Below are 22,579 nucleotides of genomic sequence, written 5' to 3'. Positions count from 1 at the left end.
CAACAACCCTGTGAGGCAGATTAGGCTGAGTCAGTGACTGGCCCAAGCGACCCAGTGATCTTCTAGAACCCAGATCTGTCTAATCCCAGTCTGATGCTCTAACTGCTATGCCACACCGGCTCTCACCCTCACAGACAAAAGAGGGTAAAGACCTCTTTTTTAACATCCCAAAGGGCAGCACTAAACCTAGCTGGTATAAGAGGAGTGCTTTTGTCCTGCCAGTAATTTGATAATGGAACCCCATAACCTAGGGTGGCACTGGACATACTGTCATCTGTCAATCTCAAACTAAGCCACCTCCTTCTGGTGATGCCCAGGAAAGGGGAGGAAGAGAGGGAACTCTGGAGCCAATGGCTCGAGGTACTGGAGTGCCTGCACAAACCTCTTCCAGTGCGCCACTGACCTGCATAGGAAGCAAAGGAAGCCCCCATGCCAAAAATGGCAGGGAGGCACAGTGTAGGCCCCACTGGGGACCCTTGGGGCAAGAAACCAATCGATATTACCAGTGCCCACTTGTAACCCTAACCCTAACCCTGCCCTGTTGTTGCTTCTCCCTACTGCCTGCTCACCACCCTCTCTGAGTATGCAAGCAAAGGCCAGACTCCAGAGGTGAGATGTACTTGCCTTGTACTCTTCTCCTAGTCCAGCCGTTCTCAAGCTGAGTTCTGCATATCCCTAGGTTTCCACAAAAGCCTCGTAGGGGTTCCACGAAAAATCTCCAAAATCAAACTTAAAACGGACTTTAAAGTGAAACCACATGAGGTCAACTATTCAATTGTCAGTTGAGGAAAAGCATCACGTCATTTGGTTCCCGAGACTCTGTTGCGTAATGTTGGGAATAATAGAAAGAATGCATTTGGGATGTCACCATGTAATTGCTTTATTCATTCATTATATTAAAAATGTTTTCTCTTTATTCCAAACCTACTACGTTATGCAAAACACTCAGGCAATAAGAGCAGATGAAAGAAGGAAGACTGTTGTGGGTTCACACTGGTTAGTGAAAAGCAGAGACAGAGTTAAGGTGCCATGACCAAAAATGTTTGGGAACTGCTGCTCTAGCCAATTGCACAGGCTGGGCCTGGGGTGTAGGATGCACAGATGTAAAAATAACAAGAATGAGGGGGGCATACAGGAACACCCCCCCAAGCCCTCTTTCCCAAGGGCCTCTGGTTCTGCTGGACTTGCCTCTGGTTCTGCTGCTGACCCTCAAGGGATAGGTGCTGATGCACCATGTGAATGCTGCGTGTCATCTGAGACGTCTCAGGTACCAAAATGCTTTGGGCCATGCCTGCTATTCCCCGGCTCTCCTCAGCACTCCTCTGTGGGGATGGGGCCAGAAAATGGGGAAGGAAGCAAGCATGAGGCAGAGAACCACCATTTCAGCACAGAAATGCTACCGATGAACACAGCTGTGATTACAGCAAAGGGGGTGTGGAGTCTAATTGTGTATCTAGTACCTTCTGCTTCCACATAGATTAAAACATATACAAAAGGAGTGATTTCCAGACAAGAGTGCAGAAGGAACCCTGAGAGAATTGCAAAACTCCTGCCCGCTCCCCGACACACACTGTATATGGAGTATGTTGCAAAACTCCATACTGGATAGACCATTTGCTTCAGAATAATTCCTCGGGACACCTGCCTTTAAAAACTTGTTTTTCTCTCCCACATTGCTTTCTGTGTTCTTACATTAACAAATCCTCCAGATAATGCAATCATGCAAATCGTGCATCCAAATTAAGCACATTGATAGTTTCTCTATTCTGGTCACATAGCCTGGGCTTGTTGGCCAGAATAAAGAATTATTTTAAAGACAAATTCATAATCCCATGAATGGTATCAGATTACTAAATTATAAATGTGCATAAAGATTTATCAGAATGTATTATTTTGTAAAAATACTTAGACAGAGAAAAAGAGAAACACGTGAAAGCTTACAGAGGCTTAGAAAAGAATTACTAATTACAGTAATTACCAGATCTGATTCTGATGACAAAGAACACACTTTGAAAATAAACTGAAGGGTTTAAAAAAAAAAAAAAAACCTGGAGGATTTTCATTGATTACATGAAACATTACCAACCAATACATCAGATAGTGAAAAGCAATAAATAAAATCAATTCATGATTAATTAACTGACCAGTAATATTTAAGAGAGAGCAATATGCAAGTAAAAGAGCCTTTGGCTATTGGGTGGTATAGAAATGAAATAAATATTTACATTTAAGGTGCAATCCTGTGTATTTTTAGATAGAAAAAAGTCCTGCAACTCCCAGCATGCCCTGCCTGTTAAAAAGGGAAAGGGAGGATAAGAGGGCAGAAAAGGACACGCCTAGAACTAAAGGACTGTAGCCACACTCAGAGAGAGGAACACTCCAAACATGGTGAAGAAACCTCTAAAAATTAAAACAAGGTGACACTTTTCATGGTTTTCATTTCCAGAAACCAACATCTGCTAACTGCATTTTACTGGGATGGATGTTTGAGCAGGGATCTACATAATAATGGGTATTATTTATTTAATTTATCACCATTAAATTGCTTTACTGCCCATCTGCTGAAGCTCTCTGAGAAGTCCACACAACAAGCTTAAAACCATACAATGCAGTAAGGACATAATCCTGCACTGGCTGGGGTGGGATGGGAGTTGTATGGCCGTTTCCCATCGAAACATACTGCAAAACTATGTACTGTAAGCCGCCTAGAAAGGCCTCAGCAGTTATAGGCAGCCTATAAATACATGTATAAATAAATAAAAGTGAAAAAACTGCTAATTTCTCTAGCAAAAAACCACAAAATTCTCCAGAGTCTTTGTGCCCACTGAGAGACAAAACACATGAGTGAAGCTGGCTAGTACAGAGACAAAAAGTGTGGTGTCCCCAGACAGAGCATGCAGTTTCCAGGAGGTATTTCCAATTTTTCCCTCCTGATTTTCCACTTTTCTGGGGATCCTGCTCCCCAAACCCCCATGAATGTGCAGAACCAATGGTCAGCCCAGGTTAAGTGAATCCATGGTAACTGAGAGAACAGATACTGGGGTCCTGCTGTATATAAAATCATTAAGTTGAAAACAGAATAAAATCAAAATATGAACCAAGATAAAAGCCCACAGTAGTGCAAAACTCTAAAATCCCATTAACACATTTGTTCTAAAACCAAAGGACTAAATAAGGAGGAATAACTAACAAATCTATTTCTGGCACTTTAAAGATCACAACACAGGCACCAGACAAGCCTCGCCAGTCAATTCTTGGTATGCCTGTGTGTAGGTACATGGTTAGCTTACTGCAGCCACAGAGGATTTCCAATGTAATCCAAAAAGCAGCACTGCAGAAGAGGATATTAGCCTGCTCTTCCCACCCCCAATTTCCCAATTTAAATCATCCAAAGCCGCTGCTAGTCCTTTGAGAGACTAGAAACCCTTGCAAGGCTAACAGGTGTTTCAGTACAGCATAATGTTGGACTGGGACTTAGGAGATCTTGGTTCTGGTCTCTCTGCAGTCAGGCAGCTCACTGGGTAACTTTGGATCAGTCACGGCACAGGCTCAGCCTAACCTACTTCACAGGGTTGTTAGTGTGCGGAACAAAATGGTGTGAAGAACCTTGTAAGCCCCCTTCAGTTCCTTGCAAGAGGAAGACAAGTAATGTACTACTACTACTACTACTACTACTACTACTAGTAATAATAATAATTTGAGGACATGATTTAGATTGAGAAAACAGTGCAGGAAGAATGTTTTAGACAGATACTCCAGCCCAGCATCACTTTTCCTAGCCTCCTATGGCTACTTTAAATAAAACACAAAACACGGCAAGAGAAGATCCTAATCTCCCACATAAATGAATGTAAATAAATGAAGCCTCAACCTCGGCCTTTCCAGGCACTGGCACTGCCTTGCAAATAGGTTTACAAAACCTGCTGGCGCACACCTGTGTAATTCTATTTAGAGCCCAAAAAGGCCAAATCCATTTCTAAGGCTTCCCTCCCTGGAGTCATCTGATTACCTTTGGCAGATCAACATCTCAGGACTGATTTGAATGAAGCGCTGGGTGTGAGCAAAAAAGGTGCTGAGGTGACAGGATTGCACATGCCCAGTCAGGCTGCCTCACCTCTGTGCACCACAATAGCACCTTGGAAAGGTAAAGTCCAGGCACACAACATGTTTGTGCGCTAACATTTTGCACAGAGCAGCCAAGGTCCTAGTTAAGTTTAACACATTTTTAAACTGCCCTTTAACAGAGTTATTTTCAAAGCAGCTTACACATTTAAAAAATCACCCATAAAAGCAGACTGAACTTCACAAAATCATGAACACAGAAAAAAAATTATCTTGACAAGCAGCAGAATAAGCAGCTCTGAAATGACACACTAGTTCCATGTAATGCCAGTTAAAGTGAGCTTTGAGAAATGAAGCACTAGTTGGACATAATGCAAAGTCAGGCAAATTGAAACCTCCATCATCCACTAGGAGCACTTCCTTAAGAGGTATCCTATGTGCCAGGGTTGGGCAATGTGTCATCCACAGGTCTCATGCAGGCCCCACCATGCTTTTTCTCCTTCAAAATTTAAACAGGAAAAACTGCTCACACAGCAACAAAAAGATCAAATTTAACTAGTCTGCAAGCTACATTTAACTCCTTTTAAGGCTTCACAGCAAAAATCCCCCCCAAATATCCTTAAATTACTCACCCCTGCTACATACTAATAGCAAACTCATTAACCAAATGTGGATCTTTATGGAGCCCAAAAAGCACCATCAATGCACACGAGGGAGGTATCAAACGGCATGGAGGGATGTCAAAATTTGCAGGAGTACAAAAAACAGGAGCAAACTCCTCAAAACAGCCTAATGATGACTGAGCATGCTCACTGGGCACAGAATACTAACGCTGGGGGATGGCAATAGAAGAATGGGGCAAGGAGAAAGAATGGAATACGTCAGCGGGAGACGTGGCTGGGTGGCTGGCATTCTACACATACACTCTGTGTTGCGACTTTTTGATGCAGGTTCCAATTATTTCTACAGAAACAGAGGCCACCCTCCCAAATGCTCCGAGCACAAACACAGAAAGATCTGTGTTCTTCCTCAAGCCTTCCACAACCCCGGCGTGAATTGCCACCCACCTTTCTCAACAGCCGAGACACCCATGGAGGCTTGGGCCAGGTCCGCTTTCTTCTCCCACTTGCCCTCATCTGCGTGGTACATTTCAACCGAGGTCAGAGGACACTGTTTGGAGTCCACCCCTCCGATCACCAGCACATCCTTGCCAAGCATCACTGCCGCAGCTCCTGCCCGTGGGGTGGGCATAGGGGGCAGCGCCGCCCACTTGCAAGAAACAAGATCCAGCATCTCCACCGTGTCCAGGGGCTGGCCCTGCTGGCTGCATCCACCTGCCACAAAGAGATGTCCGTCCTGGTAGGTTGGGCTGCAGTACACCCGACAGGTAGGCATAGGGGGGAAACACTCCCAGAAGAAGGATTTGGGATTGGCAGCTTCCATTTTGCCTGGCTGCCTGGCATCTCAGGAGGCAGACATGGCCACGGCGCACACACCAACTTGCCACCTCAATGTGGCAGCTTTCCACACAGCATCCTGGAGATCTGCTCGGGCTGGTCTGAGGCAGATCGGCGGCTTTACTTCCTGTGACACTGGAACTCCACATCCACAAGGCATTAGTAGATTGGAAAGTAGATATGGCTGCAAGGAGAGTCCAGGGTTCCCCAAGGGGGCAGACCAGGAGCGCCGTGGTGCCCAAGAGGTGTGGCCTCCTGAGGGAGGGGAACCATTCCTATCCTGAATGGCTGGGGATGTGCCAAAGAGATGCCACGTACACTCAGGCCGGGCATAGGATTCTGGGGGCAGGCATGAAAGATCAGTAGGCCAACCAGTCTCAGAAAGTGGCACTCCTTCAGCAAGTTGTCTTCCGATCGTGGTGTCTCTTGGACCTTTGTACTGACGGCAAGACCTGCAGCAGCCTCCAAAGGAGAGACAGAAGGGGAGGAGGGAAAGGGAGGCACAATGTTACTAAGGATTGTCATGGGAGCCATTTTGAGAAACTGGGCCTTGCTGGATCACATAGAGAGTCTCCTAACAGGTTACCCACAATTATTTCTTGTTATTCTTTGTGTTTAAGCATTCAGCCCAGCAGTGACATCCACATTCCTGGAATCTCACCTGAATTGATCATAGCCAAGATTAGCTCTGCTCCACCCATAAACCAAAGCAGAAACATGCGTTCCCTAAGCACCATTTGTTCTTCCAAGGCCTCTCTCAGAAACACCTTATCCTTTCTTAATGAACTAGACAGCATGGTGCCTCCCTGTGGAAAGCTTGATTCTAGCCCAGTTGTTGCACTGGCATGATCAAGCAACCTAGACCAGCTACCTTTCTCTCTGTCGCAGAGGTGCAGAACTTCTTTCAACCCCACAGCCAAATTCAATTGTAGAGAAGGTCATGGGGTCTGCCTTCGGTTGGTGTATGGGCCCTGAAGCAAACAAGGATGGGGCCAAAATACCAAAAATATCAGTTGGTTTTAGCTGATAACTCTTACTGCCAATAACTAAGATTTTGGAAAAGTCATTCAAGCTTTGGGTGGGGTGGGGGGGAGACAGAAGCCAGGAAACCACCAAATAATTCGTGGAAAGGCAGTGGTCTGCTCAGATGCCCCAAAGGCTGAAGTTGACTCCTGGGACTAAGCTACAGCCCTCTACACCCGTTTTTGTATATAAAATCAGGGTGGTTACTGTGGTACGAGAGCAGGTTCCCCCTCCTGATTGTTAATCTGCAGAGGAACCTCTCCAATCTGTACTTCTGAGTGCAGAACAAATGCAGCAGTACTTCTGTATTAACTAATCTAAACTCTTTAGAATTATGTGCCTCAACCAAGGCAAAAATAAAGCCAAAGATGGGCTTGGAACAAGGGAGTTGTTTCATCATCATCATTCCTGGAAGCTCCCAGTAACCTTAGCAGCAGCTGCTGGATAAGCCTGGCCTACTGTCTCCAGAGAGCAGCAGTGACTACCTGCATCCACAGGTCATCAGCACTGCTCCGTCGCAGGATGACCCTCCTTGTCAAACGAATCACAGGCACCCCAAGAGAACACAACAGGCCCATCTGGTACATACAGATTTGGGTGGAAAGACAACACACACTGCAGAGAGGGAGACTTAAGTAAATGTGAAAGGTGCCTGCTGGGATGCAGACAGCTTCAAAACACATTTCCTGGAAAATTACAACAGTGAGGTCACCAGAGGATAAGAGAATCAGGATGTATTGAATTTATTCTGACCAGAGCTTCCATAGCCCATTTCAATAGATCTCAGAGGCATCACAGAAAGTTTCACATTTTTAGGTAATTTGAATGGGAAGGAGGGGTGAAAGGTAAACAGTCAATTGTCAATAGTTTCCTCTTGTAAATCATTGTACTTTATATAAACCTGAACCTCTCAATATTAGTTTGACACTATCATTATTATTTCCATGTCTGTATCACCTGACAGTTAAAGCTCTGCAGGCAGTTATTATGAAACAGATTTGCATTCTGTTGACCATATTTAAAAATATCTCTAAGCAGTAATATAATGCTCCTTGCATCTGAAGAAATGGGTCACACTCCACAGAAGCTTATGTTAGGGTACATTAGTTAAGTCTCTGAAGTACCACAAGACTCATTGTTAGTTATTTTTGCAAGAGACCAACACAAACTACCAGGATGTGGCAAGAATAGCTGCAAAAGCTGGAAGGAGAGACCAGCCAAAGGCTCCTGCTTTCTTCTGAGCATTATAGCCCTAACTCAGGAAAGTAACAAGGGTGTAATCCCATGTCTAAACAGGCAAAGAATTGCACCATTAATGACAAGCAGCTAAATTTTCAAGAGACAGCTTTTTCTTTTCCCCTCTGTATTATTCCATCACTCAAACACAGCAGTTGTCATGTGTGCCATCAGTCTTGAAAGTGTTTCACTCAGGTCAATAATCAGATAATAGTGAACTGATCCTAGTGAAATGCCCAGGACCCTTCACTGATCACCCTTTTAAGAACACCGTTCTTTTACATGCAGGTTCCTTCAAATATAAGAAGCACAGGAATCCGTGTTATTCCATGAGCAACCCCAGATACCAAAATCCACAACTAGGCAATAGCGTAAGTAGTAGCAAATAAAATGTCACAAAAGAGTGTGCAAGCTTTTGAGTTCTCCAGAACTCTTCATCAGGATAGGACAGCATTATAGAAAGCAAAGCGATACTGCCACCTCCTGACAGTTCAGAAGTAACCATACTCTGCCTGGGTTCTGACAACATGATAACCCACTCAATGAGTCATAGCTTGTTAATCACAAACAACTCATGACTTGATGTTGGGTTGTTCATCATGGCTTGTTGCCTCAGCTTGGGTCAGACAATATGATAACACATGCTTCAATGACAACCCATACTCAACCCTTATCATGGGGTTATCATGCTGTCTGAACCTAGTAAACTGTGCGCCAATGCATTTTCATGCTTTTCAGCTGTGATGCAGTTTGAAAAAAGCCACACAGACTACAAGAGTGCACATTTGCAGGATGTGGTTTATGGTACTAAAGAGGCTAGAAATTGCTGCTGAAGGAGTCTTCATAGGTTCAACACGCACCTTCAGTACGGACTCCAGGTATCAGGCAGGCTCCCCAGCTACATTTAATGGGCAGCTCTGGAGCCTCAGCTCTGGTGCCAGCATGGAGGACTGATCCCTTCTTGTCTGCACTGTGCTTCACCCAGAGCTTATAATTTGCAGCCAGCCCTCGGAGTACGATAAATCCCCCATTTTTAAATCTTGTGGAGGACTCCACAGCTCATTTATCTTCCTCCTCACAAAATGAGGTATTTTAGTATCTTAATAGCTGAGAGCTGCATAATTTAGCAACGCAGGCATGAAATATTGATAACCAGTCCCCAGATCCGGAATAGCTTTGGCCCCTGGGGGCTTTCCAGTGCTCTTAGGAGATGGAGAGCAGGAACTATTTTTTTCCTTCCCTCTTCAGGGCCTGAGGGACCTGGCTCCTGAGGCTAGCAGGAAAAGCAGAAGTTTAATCTGTAAGCAAAGTGGCATTCCTAGTGTATAAGAACAGAGCAGCCCCAATAGCGCACGGACTGCAGTTTGGTCCCAGATGCGCCATGGTTGCAGCATGCAATTTGTGAAAAATTACGAGCTCAGTGTGCTGGGGGGGGGTGTGTGTGGGGCTAGAGAACCTTGAGCCAGAGGGCCAAAAACTAGTTGAGGGAACAAATTCTATGCATATTTAGTCAGGAAAAAAATCCTGCAACTACCAGTATGCCCCAGCCAGAATTTCTACTGTCTGAACATGCATAGGAATGTGTTCTAAAGGATCCTTTGAAAGGACCTGTAAAAATTAAGGAAAGGAATACAGCAGTGATGCAAAACCTCAGCCCCAGTCCCAAATCTGGCCTTCCAGGTTTCTCCGCATGTCTGCTTGTTCCCTTCCTCTGTCCCCTTTCTACCTGACCACCAGTTGTTTGTTGTTTCCCAGCTTTTTTTTTATTTATTAGATTAGATTTTGTGCTGTTTTGTGCATTTTTTTGCATTCTGAAAGGATAGAAAACGTTTCCTAAGTTTTCATTATTGACAGTAAAACTGTTTCAAAACATGCTGGCCTTTTGATCCTGCCCTTTGGCCTTTTGACCTGCCTTCCATTGGAAGGCAGCCCAGAAAGCTTCTCCAAATCGGGAACTGACCACTGGGCTGGAAAAAGTCACATACCCCTGAAATACCAGACTAGTATTAGAATCGTAGTTAGCCATATACAGAGAAAACATAGATGAGGGTATTCTGCTCTACTGGATTTTGCTGTGCTGAGGGCTGAAGAAGCACTTGCTGTGAAGGAGAACATGCACTTTCAATGGCATCAATTTTATTTCTTTCTGCAACCATGATGGTTTACCATTCAAACACCCACCCATCTGCTGTTCCCATGAGCAGCCCAGCTAGATAGACCAGCCACCCATTTCCCACAGTGGCCCACCAGGTAGCAGTGTAAGATGCCCAGAAGGATCAGGTGGTCGCTGTGGAAAAACAGGGCACTCAAGCAGAGCAATGGTCTGATTCGGTGGGGTTCTTCTAAGCTACAAAAATGAGCATAACAGTAGGCAGAATAAATAAGAAACCTCTAAATTACCTGGGCAGTGATTGGGTGGAAGAGATGGGTACTTTGGGTTCCCCTGAAAAAGTCTACTGTACTTTAAAATGAGGTCAACCTATAAAGACAAAAAGAGCAGGAGCAGTTTTCTAAGTGTTGTTTGGAAATACATGCACCTACAGACAGTTCTGGTGATCAGAAGGGGAGATGAGGGACAGAAAGATGATCCAACAAAGCAGCCCATGCTTTGCAAATGTTAGCTCCCATTTCATTCATTCATTCATTCATTCAGAAAAGAGCTAGGTCAGCCCTTCTGATGTGAATTTCTTAGGTGTTCAAATGTTCTAACTAGTATTGAAACAATAAATCAGGGGAAATAAATTCACATGTGACCTTTGCGCATGCAAACATTCTGATACATGTGCAAACATTCAGATTAATATTTGATACTGTCCACCTTGCCAAAGATGGCTTAAATAGCCTTCAAGCAAGCAAGCAAGCAAGCAAGCAAGCAAGCAAGCAAGCAAGCAAGCAAGCAACTTGCTACAAGAAAGAACTGAGCTTGCAGCAACAGTGCTCGACAGTTTCCAGCTTTACACTTCAGGCCTGTGGGGGGAACTTGGCAGGTGAAACCACAGAGTGAAAAGACTGTGGATCATGTCCTTCATGCAGCTACTATGCCATTGCAAGCTCATGGAACCACTAGAGAACAAACGGGAAGCCACTGTCCAGAGAAAGTGTCAGATCCCACTTTTCCATGAATTGAATGCAGAGGCTTTGACCGCATTGCTAGCACAGCTTACTCAGCAATCTTGAGCTCTAGCTCCCACTGCAGTTCAGTACAAGCAGCCAAGAGTTTAAAATATGTATCTGTTTTTTAAAAAAAAGTTTAAAAAATCCCACTCACAAGCAAGGATGTGCTGCCTTGCCAAGTTAATTCTGCTGCTGGTGCCTTAACCATCTCCTGCCTCAAAGAAAGACTTAAAGATTCCATCTTAAGCCAACAGAAAATTCCTTTTTTATTAGCTTGAGCCTGTTAAGCCTGAGTTGATTTGAAAGATCACGTTTAGCATAGGATAGAGAGCTGTGTCTGTTCTGAGACACAAACAGAAAAAGAAATGACCCTTGTTCAGCACCCTCTGAAATTCTGCCATAATTATGCAAACTAATATGGTGCAGATACTTACTCTGCTTCGGAGACATGGGCTAGCAAATAATTTGAAATTTTAAAGCAGGGATTATAAAGAAAAAGGCAAAGAGAGAATAGAAGCAGCATCAGGAAGTCCCAAAGATCAGAGGGCACACAACAGAGAGCCCCATAGGTACACCAACCATTTTGGAAACTATTTCCTTTCCATCTCTGAGTCCCTTCCAGTTCTTGTCCATATGTTGTCAAGTTATTATTTGCAATCTGAAGACTAGAAGCAAAGATTCTCAAAAGGCCAAGTTCTGCCATGAGATGGGAGATTCCATGCAAGTGTAGTAAATGCGTAGATCAGGCTTCACCAAGTTGGTGCCCCCCAGGCGTTTTGGACTATTAAGTCCCACTAGCCACACCCAGCATGGCTAATGCACAAGGATGCCAGGAGATGCAGTCTAAACTATCTGGAGGGCACCAGCCCAGGAAAGACTCCATAGATTACCTGGGACACACATTCCTAGGAAATAAAGAACTCCATACTGTAGTAGCCCAAGACATTACAGTTCGAGATCTAACAAGCAGAAAGTAGCTTGGTGGTCCCACAACCAACAAGAGAGAGATAACTGAAATGTTGTTGCTTCCCAGCTACAGGGCTTGTTTGCTGCAAGTGAGAGCAGGATCAGTTCAGTTGCTTGGCAAGGAGTACGGTGTCTTTGTCACCTATTTCCCCTAGTCAGTCCTGCTAGTCCAACCCTATGATTCCATCATATGGCTGAACAAATTGTCGTATATGCTGTTGATTTCCCAGGGCACTTAAAGATGGCATGGGGATTGTACGCAAGAGAGAATCAGTGGGCAGAGAATGGGTTAAGCACCTCTCCTTCCCACCTGCCAATCCTTCTTTGGAGAGCTCTCCCTCCTTGGTATTTTGGCAGATATGCTGCATTTGCTACAAAAAACATCTTGCTTTGCTCTCATTTGTATAGAGGGAAGTCCTCTTAAATAGAGGGAGGGAGAGACTGAGGGAGGGATGAGAGCCATAGCAAGACACAGCCTCCTGACAGAATGAATGAAGCTCACCCATGATAAGGCTGGCTTTCAAGCGGGGGATGCCGAGAACTGTAGCTGAGCACACCTGGCAGCTAAGCACACCAGACTGAGGAAGGCTGGCTTAAGCCAACTGAGTTTTAATAAAGAGGTATGATATATGGACTTAAAAACAATCAAAAGGATAAAATTGGTAATACACGTTATGTTAGAAATAAAAAACTTATAAGCAAGAAATGGGGAGATATTCCAAGCAACTGAAGAAAAAAGGATGCAGGAAAAAAAGTATTCTGCCAGTCTAGCTGATGTTTTGAGAAAAGGTGAAAAGGAAAGGACAACACCATCTTCTGGAAGAAATAGGTGACTTCCAGGCCTATGCATGGGCAGGTATGAAAATGACACACTGGGCCTCTTTGCACTAAACAGCAGCTAATTGCGGGTTATTAACCCACAGGGTTCTACTGGCATTTTGCATATGCAAATTCTGATTGGCTCAATCAAAAGTTACAATGTGACATCCAATTCCAGGCATTATAGGTTAATTCAACAATTAATTGTAACTGTTGACCCACAATTAGCCTGTAGCATCCAATTCAGGCATCGTGCAATAATGTCCAATCAGCCCAATTGAAGATTGCCTATGTTGGCAAAATACATCTGGCATATGGTAAACTGTGGGTTAATTGACCCATGATTTGTCACCATTACGTGAGATCTGGGTCATGCCGATGCTGCTTAATCCCCTTGATTTTTTCCTTGGTCACAGACTGGAATTCATGGGTACGAAGGGTAATAAACAAAAAGTTCCCTTCTTTTCAGATGGAATGAACATTACCCCAGAGACAGTAACTTAGGATCAGTGCATTAAAGCCAGTTTGGAACCATGTGCAGCCACAGACCTGGATCCTCTACCCGCTATTCAACACCTCCATCGTTCTGCTTCCATCCTGCTCGCTGTATTTATGGTGACGTGCCAACAGTTTTGCAATTAAGAACGCATCCTATCCAATAACAACTGGCAGGCAGTAGGGAGCCATCAAATCAACCAGCACTTAGTTTCTAACAGATGTGTTGGGCCTCAATCCCAACCTGGAATGCTACATACCTTCTTCTAGAAGCCCTTCCCTAAATCCTCGAATAGGTTTATTTTGGTTACATAACGATGGGGGGGGGGGAGAGAGAGATTGTGCTCATGTCAGAAGCTGTCATTCCTTTCATCGCAAGGTATGCTCCAAGGCCACGGGTGCTGTGGCACTGGAAGTACATCCAAGGGCTAAGTGAATGCCTGGATCTAGGACAGACCTGAAACCAGGGATCATCAGCTCCTCTCTCAAGGGCCAGGTCTTGACTACTTATGAGCACCCTTTTCCAAACCCTTTTCACCTCTAAGCACATAAACCTCTCAGAAGGATCAAAACAAACCTGAATACGTGGTTATGCCATACTGCTCCCAGATTCTTGGCATACACTCCGTGACCCACAAGTGAATACTAATGCATGAGTCAACACTTAATGATTTCTAAAAGGAGCTGGGGGTTCAAGCAATGCTCTAATGTTGTTTCTACACAGCCTGGGTTGTGCTTCCAATTCCAAACCCCATCTCTGGCCCACAGCTCTGAGGTCGTGTACTTCTCACATGGCTGATGCTGCAAGTCTCAAGTCCTCACCATTGCACAGACTGCTCCTGCTCAGAAGTTTAACAGCAGCTGTCCAATGTCACATGCTGTAGATTTACCATTTTCCAACTAGCCATGTTGACTATGCTGCACAATGTTAGGCTGTAAGCCTAAAAGTCAAGGGCGAACTCCAGGCGGGTGGGCCTTCCCTCACTAAGCCTCTGAGAAAGCCAATAGCTGGCTTTTCACCTGTTATCTTGGAGACACTGTATGGAAAGATTAAATCATTTATCACCACTAAATCACTGCTTCTCCCTGCATCCCTCATCAGAGGAACAAGAGTCTGTTCATTTTCTCAAAAGATGCAATCACTGCCAGATGGGGGACTGAAGCAACTCCCCTATGAGGAAATAAGCCTGAGGTTATCTTGTTATCCAAAAAAGAAGTCTAAAGGGGGCCATAATCAAGATTTAACATGATGCATATAGGAAATGGACTATTTTTCCCTCTCTCACAATACTAGAACTGGGGGCCAATCCATGAAGCCAAGTGACAGGAAACTGATGGCAGACAAAAGACAGTTCTCCACAAGTTGCAGAATTAAACTATGGAATTGCTCTCTCAAGATGTGGGGATGGTGACTAGTGCAGAGGGCTGAAAAGCAGATTAGACCGATTCATGACTGTCAATGATTCCTGGTCATGAGATGGGCTACATGCAACCTCCAAGACCAAAAGAACCAGCAAGTCTGAATACAAAAAATACTGAGGACTAACCACATGCAGCTAACTTTGTCATAGATTTCCCAGAGCCATCTTCATGGCTACTGTAGGAAAACGGGATGCTGGACTTCAGAGTGCTCTGACCCACTTCAGCAGAGCTCTTCTTACGGAGAAGGGAGCACGCTGTGGGGACAGTGGGGCAAGAGCTCACCTCACTGAAAGACCCAGGCAAGACAAGCCTCTTTTGGTCTCCAGAAGCTGCCTGAACAGAGTTACGAAGGCGAGGCACTAAAAAAGCGGCGGACCTTAAGAGAGAGAATCTCTCTTAACTCTACTCTGTTCAGCACACAGTAACACACAAGAGGTGTGAGGTAGCGACTTTTCTGTTTGGCTAAGAAGGGGTAAGAACAGACTCACTCCTGGCCCTGCCCACAATTCCAAAACATGCTTTTCACTGATTTTTTAAAAGAAAATTAATGTGCTTGCTTTCCAATCTTTTTTTCTTTCAAGGTAATGCTCCTTTCACAGTCATTGTTTAATCAACTTGAAGCACGCTGGGTCTTACTTCAGACTAAACGGGTGCAGGACAGGCTGCACGAGTGGCACTGCTGGCATGGGGAGAAGTCTAGAGAACAACTCTGCACATGCTTAGTGGCACCATTTACTGGACACTGAAAACATCTCATATGGAGGAACTCTAAATGACGACCTTAAAAATGTATCGTGAACACAAGCTCTAATCCGCCAGGCAAATGCTCCCCGTTTCCCTCTCAGGGGTGCACTACCTGGAGGAACAAGCGTAAGGCTGCGGCTTGCCTCCGCAGCCCACCTTGGCTTATCCGACAGCCGCCGCCCCCCCGCCCCCCTCCCCGCCAGCAATGGAAGAGTTGCTAAAGCGCCGACTAAGGAGAAGGCTGGCTCCGAGGCATGAGCAGCGCTCACCTTCGGCAGCCGCCGCAAAAGCCCGCCCGGCCCGCGACGCGCCCGGCGCTCCGCCGCCAAATGGCCGCAGAGAGGAGGTGCGGAGCTCGCGGGGACTCTGCGCGACGCCCCACCGCCTGCCCGCACAGCTCCGCGCCCCGGCACCTCTCCGATTGTTCGGGGAGCGGGAGGCGCCTGGAGGGCACAGACCCGGCACCGGTTCCGTGCGGCCTCGCCCCGGCCCTCCCTGCTCCCCGCCGACACAAACTTTGGAGGAAGAGGCGGCGGCGGCGCAGGCGCCCGTTCCTCCTCCTCTTCCCCGCAGGGCTCGGGCGCTCGGCAAAGCAGAAGGACGGCACCGTGCGCCGATCGGAGTTCCCCGCCGCGACTCGACGCATCAGATTCACTGATGGCCCCGGGGAGCCCCGAGTGCGGCGCTCACCTCGCCGCACTGCGCGATCCTCTGGCCCGCGCAAACTCCGCAAGCGAGGCTGGGAGGCACTCCTTCTTCCCGCTCCTCGCCGCCCTGCTCCAATGCCGCTTCTTCTCCTCCACTCTCGGCGAGTCTCTTAATATCGCGGAGCGGGGCGGGGGGGAGAAGCCACACACCACTCGCCGCTTTAACTCTTCCTCCCCCGGGCGCAGCGCGCTCGGGACAGCGGCTGCCTTGCCGAGCCACTCCGGGCGCCCGGGAAAGGGAGCGCGCCGCCGCCCCTCGACGCTCCTGCCTCGGAAAGAGCGCCGCGCCCCTGTGATGCGCCTTTCCAGTTTCGGAACGATCGTTTCCATTATCTGAATGGTTAATATGGAACAATTCCGTGAGTATTTCTGAGGGAGGCAGGGGAAGAGAGCGGGAGTAGCGTTAGGTCCTTGTGGGTCCAACAGAGGGAAAACAAGGCGGGCTGGTCTGTCTAAAATTTAGGTAGACCGATCCCACCCTAGCTGGCAATCTTGACCTCTTGGCAGTTGCTTTTTGCTAATGCTACTTTAACAGGAAAGAAACGTCTCCAAAAATAATTGTCAGAGTTTTAAAAAAGACAAATAAAAGAGTTAATGATGTGCATGTATACATACAGCCAGGAATTGGCTCCAGATTTTTTTATTTTTTTGCCCTATGCTGGTTTGCCTGCCTGCCGGGCGTCCCAATTTGAGGGAATATGTTGGGTTACATTTCTAAATGCGCCCTCTGTTTACTTTGCAAACAGAGTGGACACCAAGTTGTTTTATGATGGGGGAAGAATGGCATAGTCCGTGCAGTCTTTTTGGTCCATAAGGCTGTAAATTCAGAGGGCCTCTCCTTTCTCGAATAACATATTTTACTGAAAAGCATTCCTGCCCAAGGCTTAGTGAAATCATTTATTTCAGTACGTTATTTGTTTATTGGATTTCTTCCAATACAACAGCACTGGAGGCAGCTAACATCCACAGATAAAATTTTGATTAAGAAGGTAATAAAACATCATATATTAAAAGCACCCTCAAACAGGCAACAATAGAATAGACACAGAAGCCAACCTGAGCAACCTGTTTACATGCCAAAGGCTCACCTCCATAAAGTATCCCTGCTTGCCTGTGGAAAGACAACCAAGGGAGTTCTGTAGCTTGGGCGACACCACTGCAGAGGCCCTCTCATTTCTCCACCAAATGTGCCTCTGAGGACAGCAGTAGTGAAAGAAGAGCCCCTTCCAAAGATCTTACGACCTTGGCAGGCTAGTATGGGAGAAGGTGGGCTGCTCCCATGCTGTGTACAGTTTTACAGATTATAACTCACACTTTGAATTGTGCCCAGAAACAGAAATGGTTGTAACCAGGGAGTCTCTGTAACTGGCCCTGGTCAGTGGTTTGGCCTCAGCAGAGTGAGGCAGATGAGACTTCCGTTCAGCCAAACCATCTTCTGGTCAAACGTGCAGTGTTTTCAATCAGCCCGATATACAGTGTGTTGCAATAGTCCATGTTTGCCAGATCAGACATCTCTACAAATAGGCACCATTGGCTTATTCCTTCAGATACACAAATGCATCCATGGCCAATGCCAAAGTCTGGGCATCGAGGCTCAGAGCCAAAGTCCAGGAATATGCCAAACTGCAAGCCTGCGTCTTCAGGGAGGATATAACCCCATCCAGAATAGGCATGCTAAGGCTCCTGTGGGCCAGTGGCCATGGTGTCAAACAGGAATCCCCCAACACTACCTGAAATTGTCCCTCCAGGAAGAACCTGAGCCACTGTAACAGTACCATCTCAGAGAAACACCCCAGAAAGCACTGTGGTAAATGGCATTGAAAGCCCCTAAGTTCAGCAGAAACAACAGCAGGTTCCCAGTCCATTTCCTGGAACAGCCTGTTTTCCACAAGCAGGTCTGAAGTCAGACTGAAATTAATCTAGATAATATGCTTCATGCAGAAATCCCTGGAGCCAAGAAGCAGTCACATGCTCCAGCATCTTCCCCAAAAGCAGAGTGGAGTCTGGCTGGAAATTAAGCTATATGTGGGTTCAACTGGGGGTGGTGGGGCGGTTAACAAAGGCCTTACCACTGCTTCCTTTAGGCAAGATGGAATCACACCTTGACATACAGAGGCGTTCACAGCTGTCCTTATCCACTCAGCCAGTTCCAACCCAGCTGTTTTTATAAGCGAGGAAAGACCAACGTCCTGCACACAAGTGGTAGGTGGTAGGCCTCAGTTCTCCAAGGATCTTGTCCACATCCTCAGGCTGTACTAGTTTTAAAGTATCCATCGCAACCTAAGAAGCAGGGGCTAAGTTAAATCCACTGGATTTATGGCATTCTAGTCAACTTAGCAGGGGCTAAGTTAAATCCATATGCATTTATGGCATATGGTATCGATGGCATTCTAGTCAACACACATATGATCAATTTTATTACGACTGTCACAAATAATTGGTTGTTTTTTAAAAAAAAAAACCTTTGTGATATAATCTTAAAGATGCCTGCTCAGGAGGAAGACATTTTGCAATCAGATTTATACCCAGAAACAATCGCATTCATTGGCTGCAATCTCATTCATACTTACCTAAGAATACATCAGGTTATATTTAAAATCTATTACTCTTAAATAGACATGTATGCTACTCTGGTTAAGCTATTAAAAGCATGCCCTTGCTTAATCAGGCAACAGAGTTTTAAATATATTTTTAATGCAAGTATCGCCAGAGCTGGCCTGTGACAAAGGAAAAGCTTGTGCTCCTCTTCCCTTACCACAGAAGCCAGGATGACAGGCAATTAAATCTTACTTCAGTTCTATGGGTTATTTATTTATTTTTCTGTAATGGCACATGACTCTCCACTGTGGGTAACAGGCTAGCTTAAAAGAAGCAGGGTGAGCAGCTCTGTCCTGCAAAACCTTGCTGCTGTTCCCCAACCTAGTAGGCATGTCGTGAGCGGAGCCGGCTGGAGCCGGGGGTCGGACTAGATGGCCCGGGAGGCCCCTTCTGACTTGCGCTGTTTCTATTTCTAACCTCAGCAGAGGAGTGAAGAACTTGAGGCCCCGTGGACTTTGTGGCCTACAACTTTCATCAATCCTAGCCAGCAGAGTGGTAAGGAATCAAAACATCTGGAGGGCCACCCATTCCTCATTCCTGCACTTTGTTGACCGTCCCACCACCCCCATTTGAACCCCACTTATATACCATCCACCCCCTGAGGTGGCCACCTCACTGTTTACAGCAGGGCCAGCCCTCCATACGCATCTAAGGCAGTGAGGCCCAGTTTCAAAGGGACATTCTCTCCCCCTTCTCACGCACTGGCAGGATGCCCGTTTTACTATTATGCCTGCTGCTACCATGTGTGTGATTCATCTAAAAACAAAGAAATGATGTTCCTTGCTTCTCTGTGAGTTTATTCAATAGGTTAATCAAATGATGAAAAGTCGTTTAATACATTTAAATGCTTTTAACTGGATTGCCGCTTGCATGCAAATGAAGGGAACTATGCAAGGGCATACAGAGGCATTTCCTTGCACAGGTCTCTTGTTTCAGGGGGCTTGCAATATAATACTTTGGTGGATGGTGTCCAGTGGGTAAGACCTTGGGTTCTTCCTGCCCTAACAGCATGAATGGCAGGCGACATCAGCTGTCTGAACCTTACCGTACCTGCCTCAATGGAGGCCTCTCAACCTCTGCCCCCACACACAGTTGCAAAATATTGTTTGGATAATCAGGTTTTTTTACTGAAATTAAATTTTACTATTGTATGCTGTCTGTCACACAGATACGTGCCAGGAAAGTGGTGTAATAAACTGATGCTGATTTGTACACATGCACACAGCCACACTACTCTTTAGTCTCTTTAGGCGCTCGAATACAGTTCTGCCAAACGATCTGGGTACAAGCCTATGTATACACCACAGCTTTCCTGGATCTGCCTTTTGCTTCGTAATGGGCAGTGGCGAGAAAAGGTAACAGAAGCTAGCATTCCCTCCAGTGCAACAGAACTAACATTATTTGCTGGATGAATCCCTGTTCTACCTTTCAGGATACTACATCTCTTGTACAACTTAAAATCATGCATATTTTGTGTTTGAATTAGAATGTTTGAATCTACACATATAAATGTGGGTCTTCCCAATACCATACTTTGCAGCCTAGCCTTCTCCATCTGGTTTCCTTTGGTGGGCTAGGCTACAACTCCAAGCATGCTGAAAATTGTAGTACAAACATTCAGAGGGAATGGCCGGTCTTCAGTGTTTACTTTGTGTGGCTTTAATTCAGTTCGTCTCAATGATTCAGTAGAGTTGGGTTACTAGCAAAGTGCAGATTAACTGCCTACCAAGCTCTCCCAGTAGCCCCATGTCCCTTGAGTTTGTTGTTGTTGTTAGTCGCGAAGTCGTGTCCGACCCATCGCGACCCCATGGACAACACTCCTCCAGGCCTTCCTGTCCTCCACCATCAGGCTCACACCAACTGCTTCAGTGACTCCATCTAGCCACCTCATCCTCCGCAGTCCCCTTCTTCTTTTGCCATCTATTGTTCCCAGCATTAGGCTCTTCTCCAGGAAGTCCTTCCTTCTCATTAGGTGGCCAAAGTATTTGAGTTTCATCTTCACTATCTGGCCTTCTAACAACCTCTTAAATACCCCTCCTCTGCCTAATATACTCCCTAAGCTGGGAATAGTTTGTCTCCTGCTTTGCATCCACCTCCTTGTATATGGCACAAACTTGGTAATGAGTAAATATGGATGTAAATTACAAAAATTAACACAAGGAGTTGCTTTAGCTTGGCTTGGACCATTGCTCTAACCAGCCCAGTAACCTACACCAACTCGCACTGGCTCTGCAAAGTTTCAAACAAGAGTCTTGCTCCACCTTCCCTGGAGATGCCAGCAGCTGAATCTGGGACTGGCTCACACAAAGTGTGTGCTCTACCAATGAGCTACAGCTCCTACTGATTAAGTAACACTTGGAAGAGAAGCTGCTGTTCTGTAACATTCCCTTTTCATGTGGCCACTTAATTACATTTTATTTTGCAAAGAATTATGCATACTGTCAAGTACCACAAATATTTATTTGGTTAGAGCAGAGAATGAGTTGCCACTGCACAGACATTTTTCCTATGTGTGAGATAATACCCAAATGTCTCTATTGTGTGTGTGTGTGCGTGTGCGCGCGCATTAATCGTCCCATTACATCCTGGCCGTCCAGCTCTCTGGTGGGCGGATGGGTCCATCTGTTATGTTTTGACTGCTTGCCAGAGGTGAGTAACTTCTTCAGAACTAAGAGCCACATTAGATATTCAGAATAAACTGGAAGACTGCAGTTGATGTGAATACATTAGGTAAGGGACTCATTTTTGCATACTATTTGCATGAATGTGATAAATGATAAACTGAGAGATGTTGGACATACTGCTTTTAATATGCAATAGTTGTTTGAAATCGTAAACCACACTGTACTAAAGTACACAGGATTTTGTGGAACCGTTTCCAGCAGGGTGCCAGATGCCTCTAGGAGCTTCTAGGGGATGAAGGTTATATATATTGCACTATTACTATTCAATATCTGGCTATCCATAGGTGTTTTGATTCTGCACATGGAAGTTATTAGTACTTTCATTTCTACACCAGCCCATCGCTGAAGCTCTCTGGGCAGTTCCCAGAAGTTCTATTTAGTCACCATGGCTGGTAGCCAAGATACTAGCCTTGAACATGGGTTATAGTTTGCATAAAGCCATGTTGGTGATCAACACATCATCTTACCGTAATGACTTTTGCAGGTTACATGTTATGTTAAATCCAACTACACATTTAAAAACAGCTTCCAGAAGTGTTTAAACACTTTCTCATTCACACATCATCTTTCAAGCTTATCTCCACACACATGAGAACAGGCAGAGTTATGTCTGATGATGCCACATAGGTGTGATAACTCTTAAAAGTGCCACAAAACTTTTTTGGGTTTTTGTTTTGTTTTGTTTTTGTCAACTTCTGGAATTAGTTCCTTCGGTAGCCAAAGGGAAGATTCTCTAGGCTCTACCGTAAATGTTCAAGAAAGGCAGTTGTAGCCAAATTGAACTGAAACCCCCAGTATCTTAACAAGAATTCTGCAAAAATACAAACAGGTGAAATCCTTCTCCTCACTCCTCCTGTTACCTTTTCGCAACAGGCAATTGGGTTAGCCCTAAGATCCCATCAGAAGAAAAGAGGGCAACCAGTATAGTGGCTAATAGTGTGGGACTGGGACTCAGGCAATCTGGGTTCTAGTCCCTGCTCAGCCATGGAGCCAACTGGGTGACTTTGGCCAGTCACAGACTCTCAACCCCACCTACCTCACAGGGTTGTTGTGGGGATGGAGAGCAGCAGGGGGAAAATGTGATGTAAGCCACCTTGAGTTCTTTAAAAAAAAAGAAAAGGGGATATAAATCAAATAAATACATAAATAATAAACCTACATAGATGAAAGGAACAGAAGTTCTATATCTTGCACAGCTTCTTGTTAATTCATAGACTGCATAAGCCACCTTGAGATGGTTTAGACATCAAGC

The 22,579-nt window shown here is 45.5% G+C and overlaps 1 protein-coding gene across 1 annotated transcript in view; it reads right to left on the bottom strand.

Moving 5' to 3' along the window:
- Positions 1–16,064, bottom strand: part of KLHDC8B (kelch domain containing 8B) — a 34,770-nt gene extending 18,706 nt beyond the window's left edge. The window contains exons 1-2 of the mRNA XM_044452101.1: positions 16,029–16,064; positions 5,130–5,971 (exon numbers count right to left, since the gene is read on the bottom strand). Of these exons, the coding sequence (XP_044308036.1) occupies positions 5,130–5,505 (376 nt within the window). The 5' untranslated portion in view covers positions 5,506–5,971; positions 16,029–16,064. The remainder of the gene's footprint in view (positions 1–5,129; positions 5,972–16,028) is intronic.
- Positions 16,065–22,579: the final 6,515 nt, after the last annotated feature.

The sequence above is a fragment of the Varanus komodoensis genome, unplaced genomic scaffold (genome assembly GCF_004798865.1).
Source record: "Varanus komodoensis strain SLA01 unplaced genomic scaffold, ASM479886v1 scaffold6_4, whole genome shotgun sequence".
Lineage (NCBI taxonomy): Eukaryota > Metazoa > Chordata > Lepidosauria > Squamata > Varanidae > Varanus > Varanus komodoensis.
Note: the sequence above shows the minus strand (reverse complement) of the source record. Positions and strands in the feature narration are given on the sequence as shown.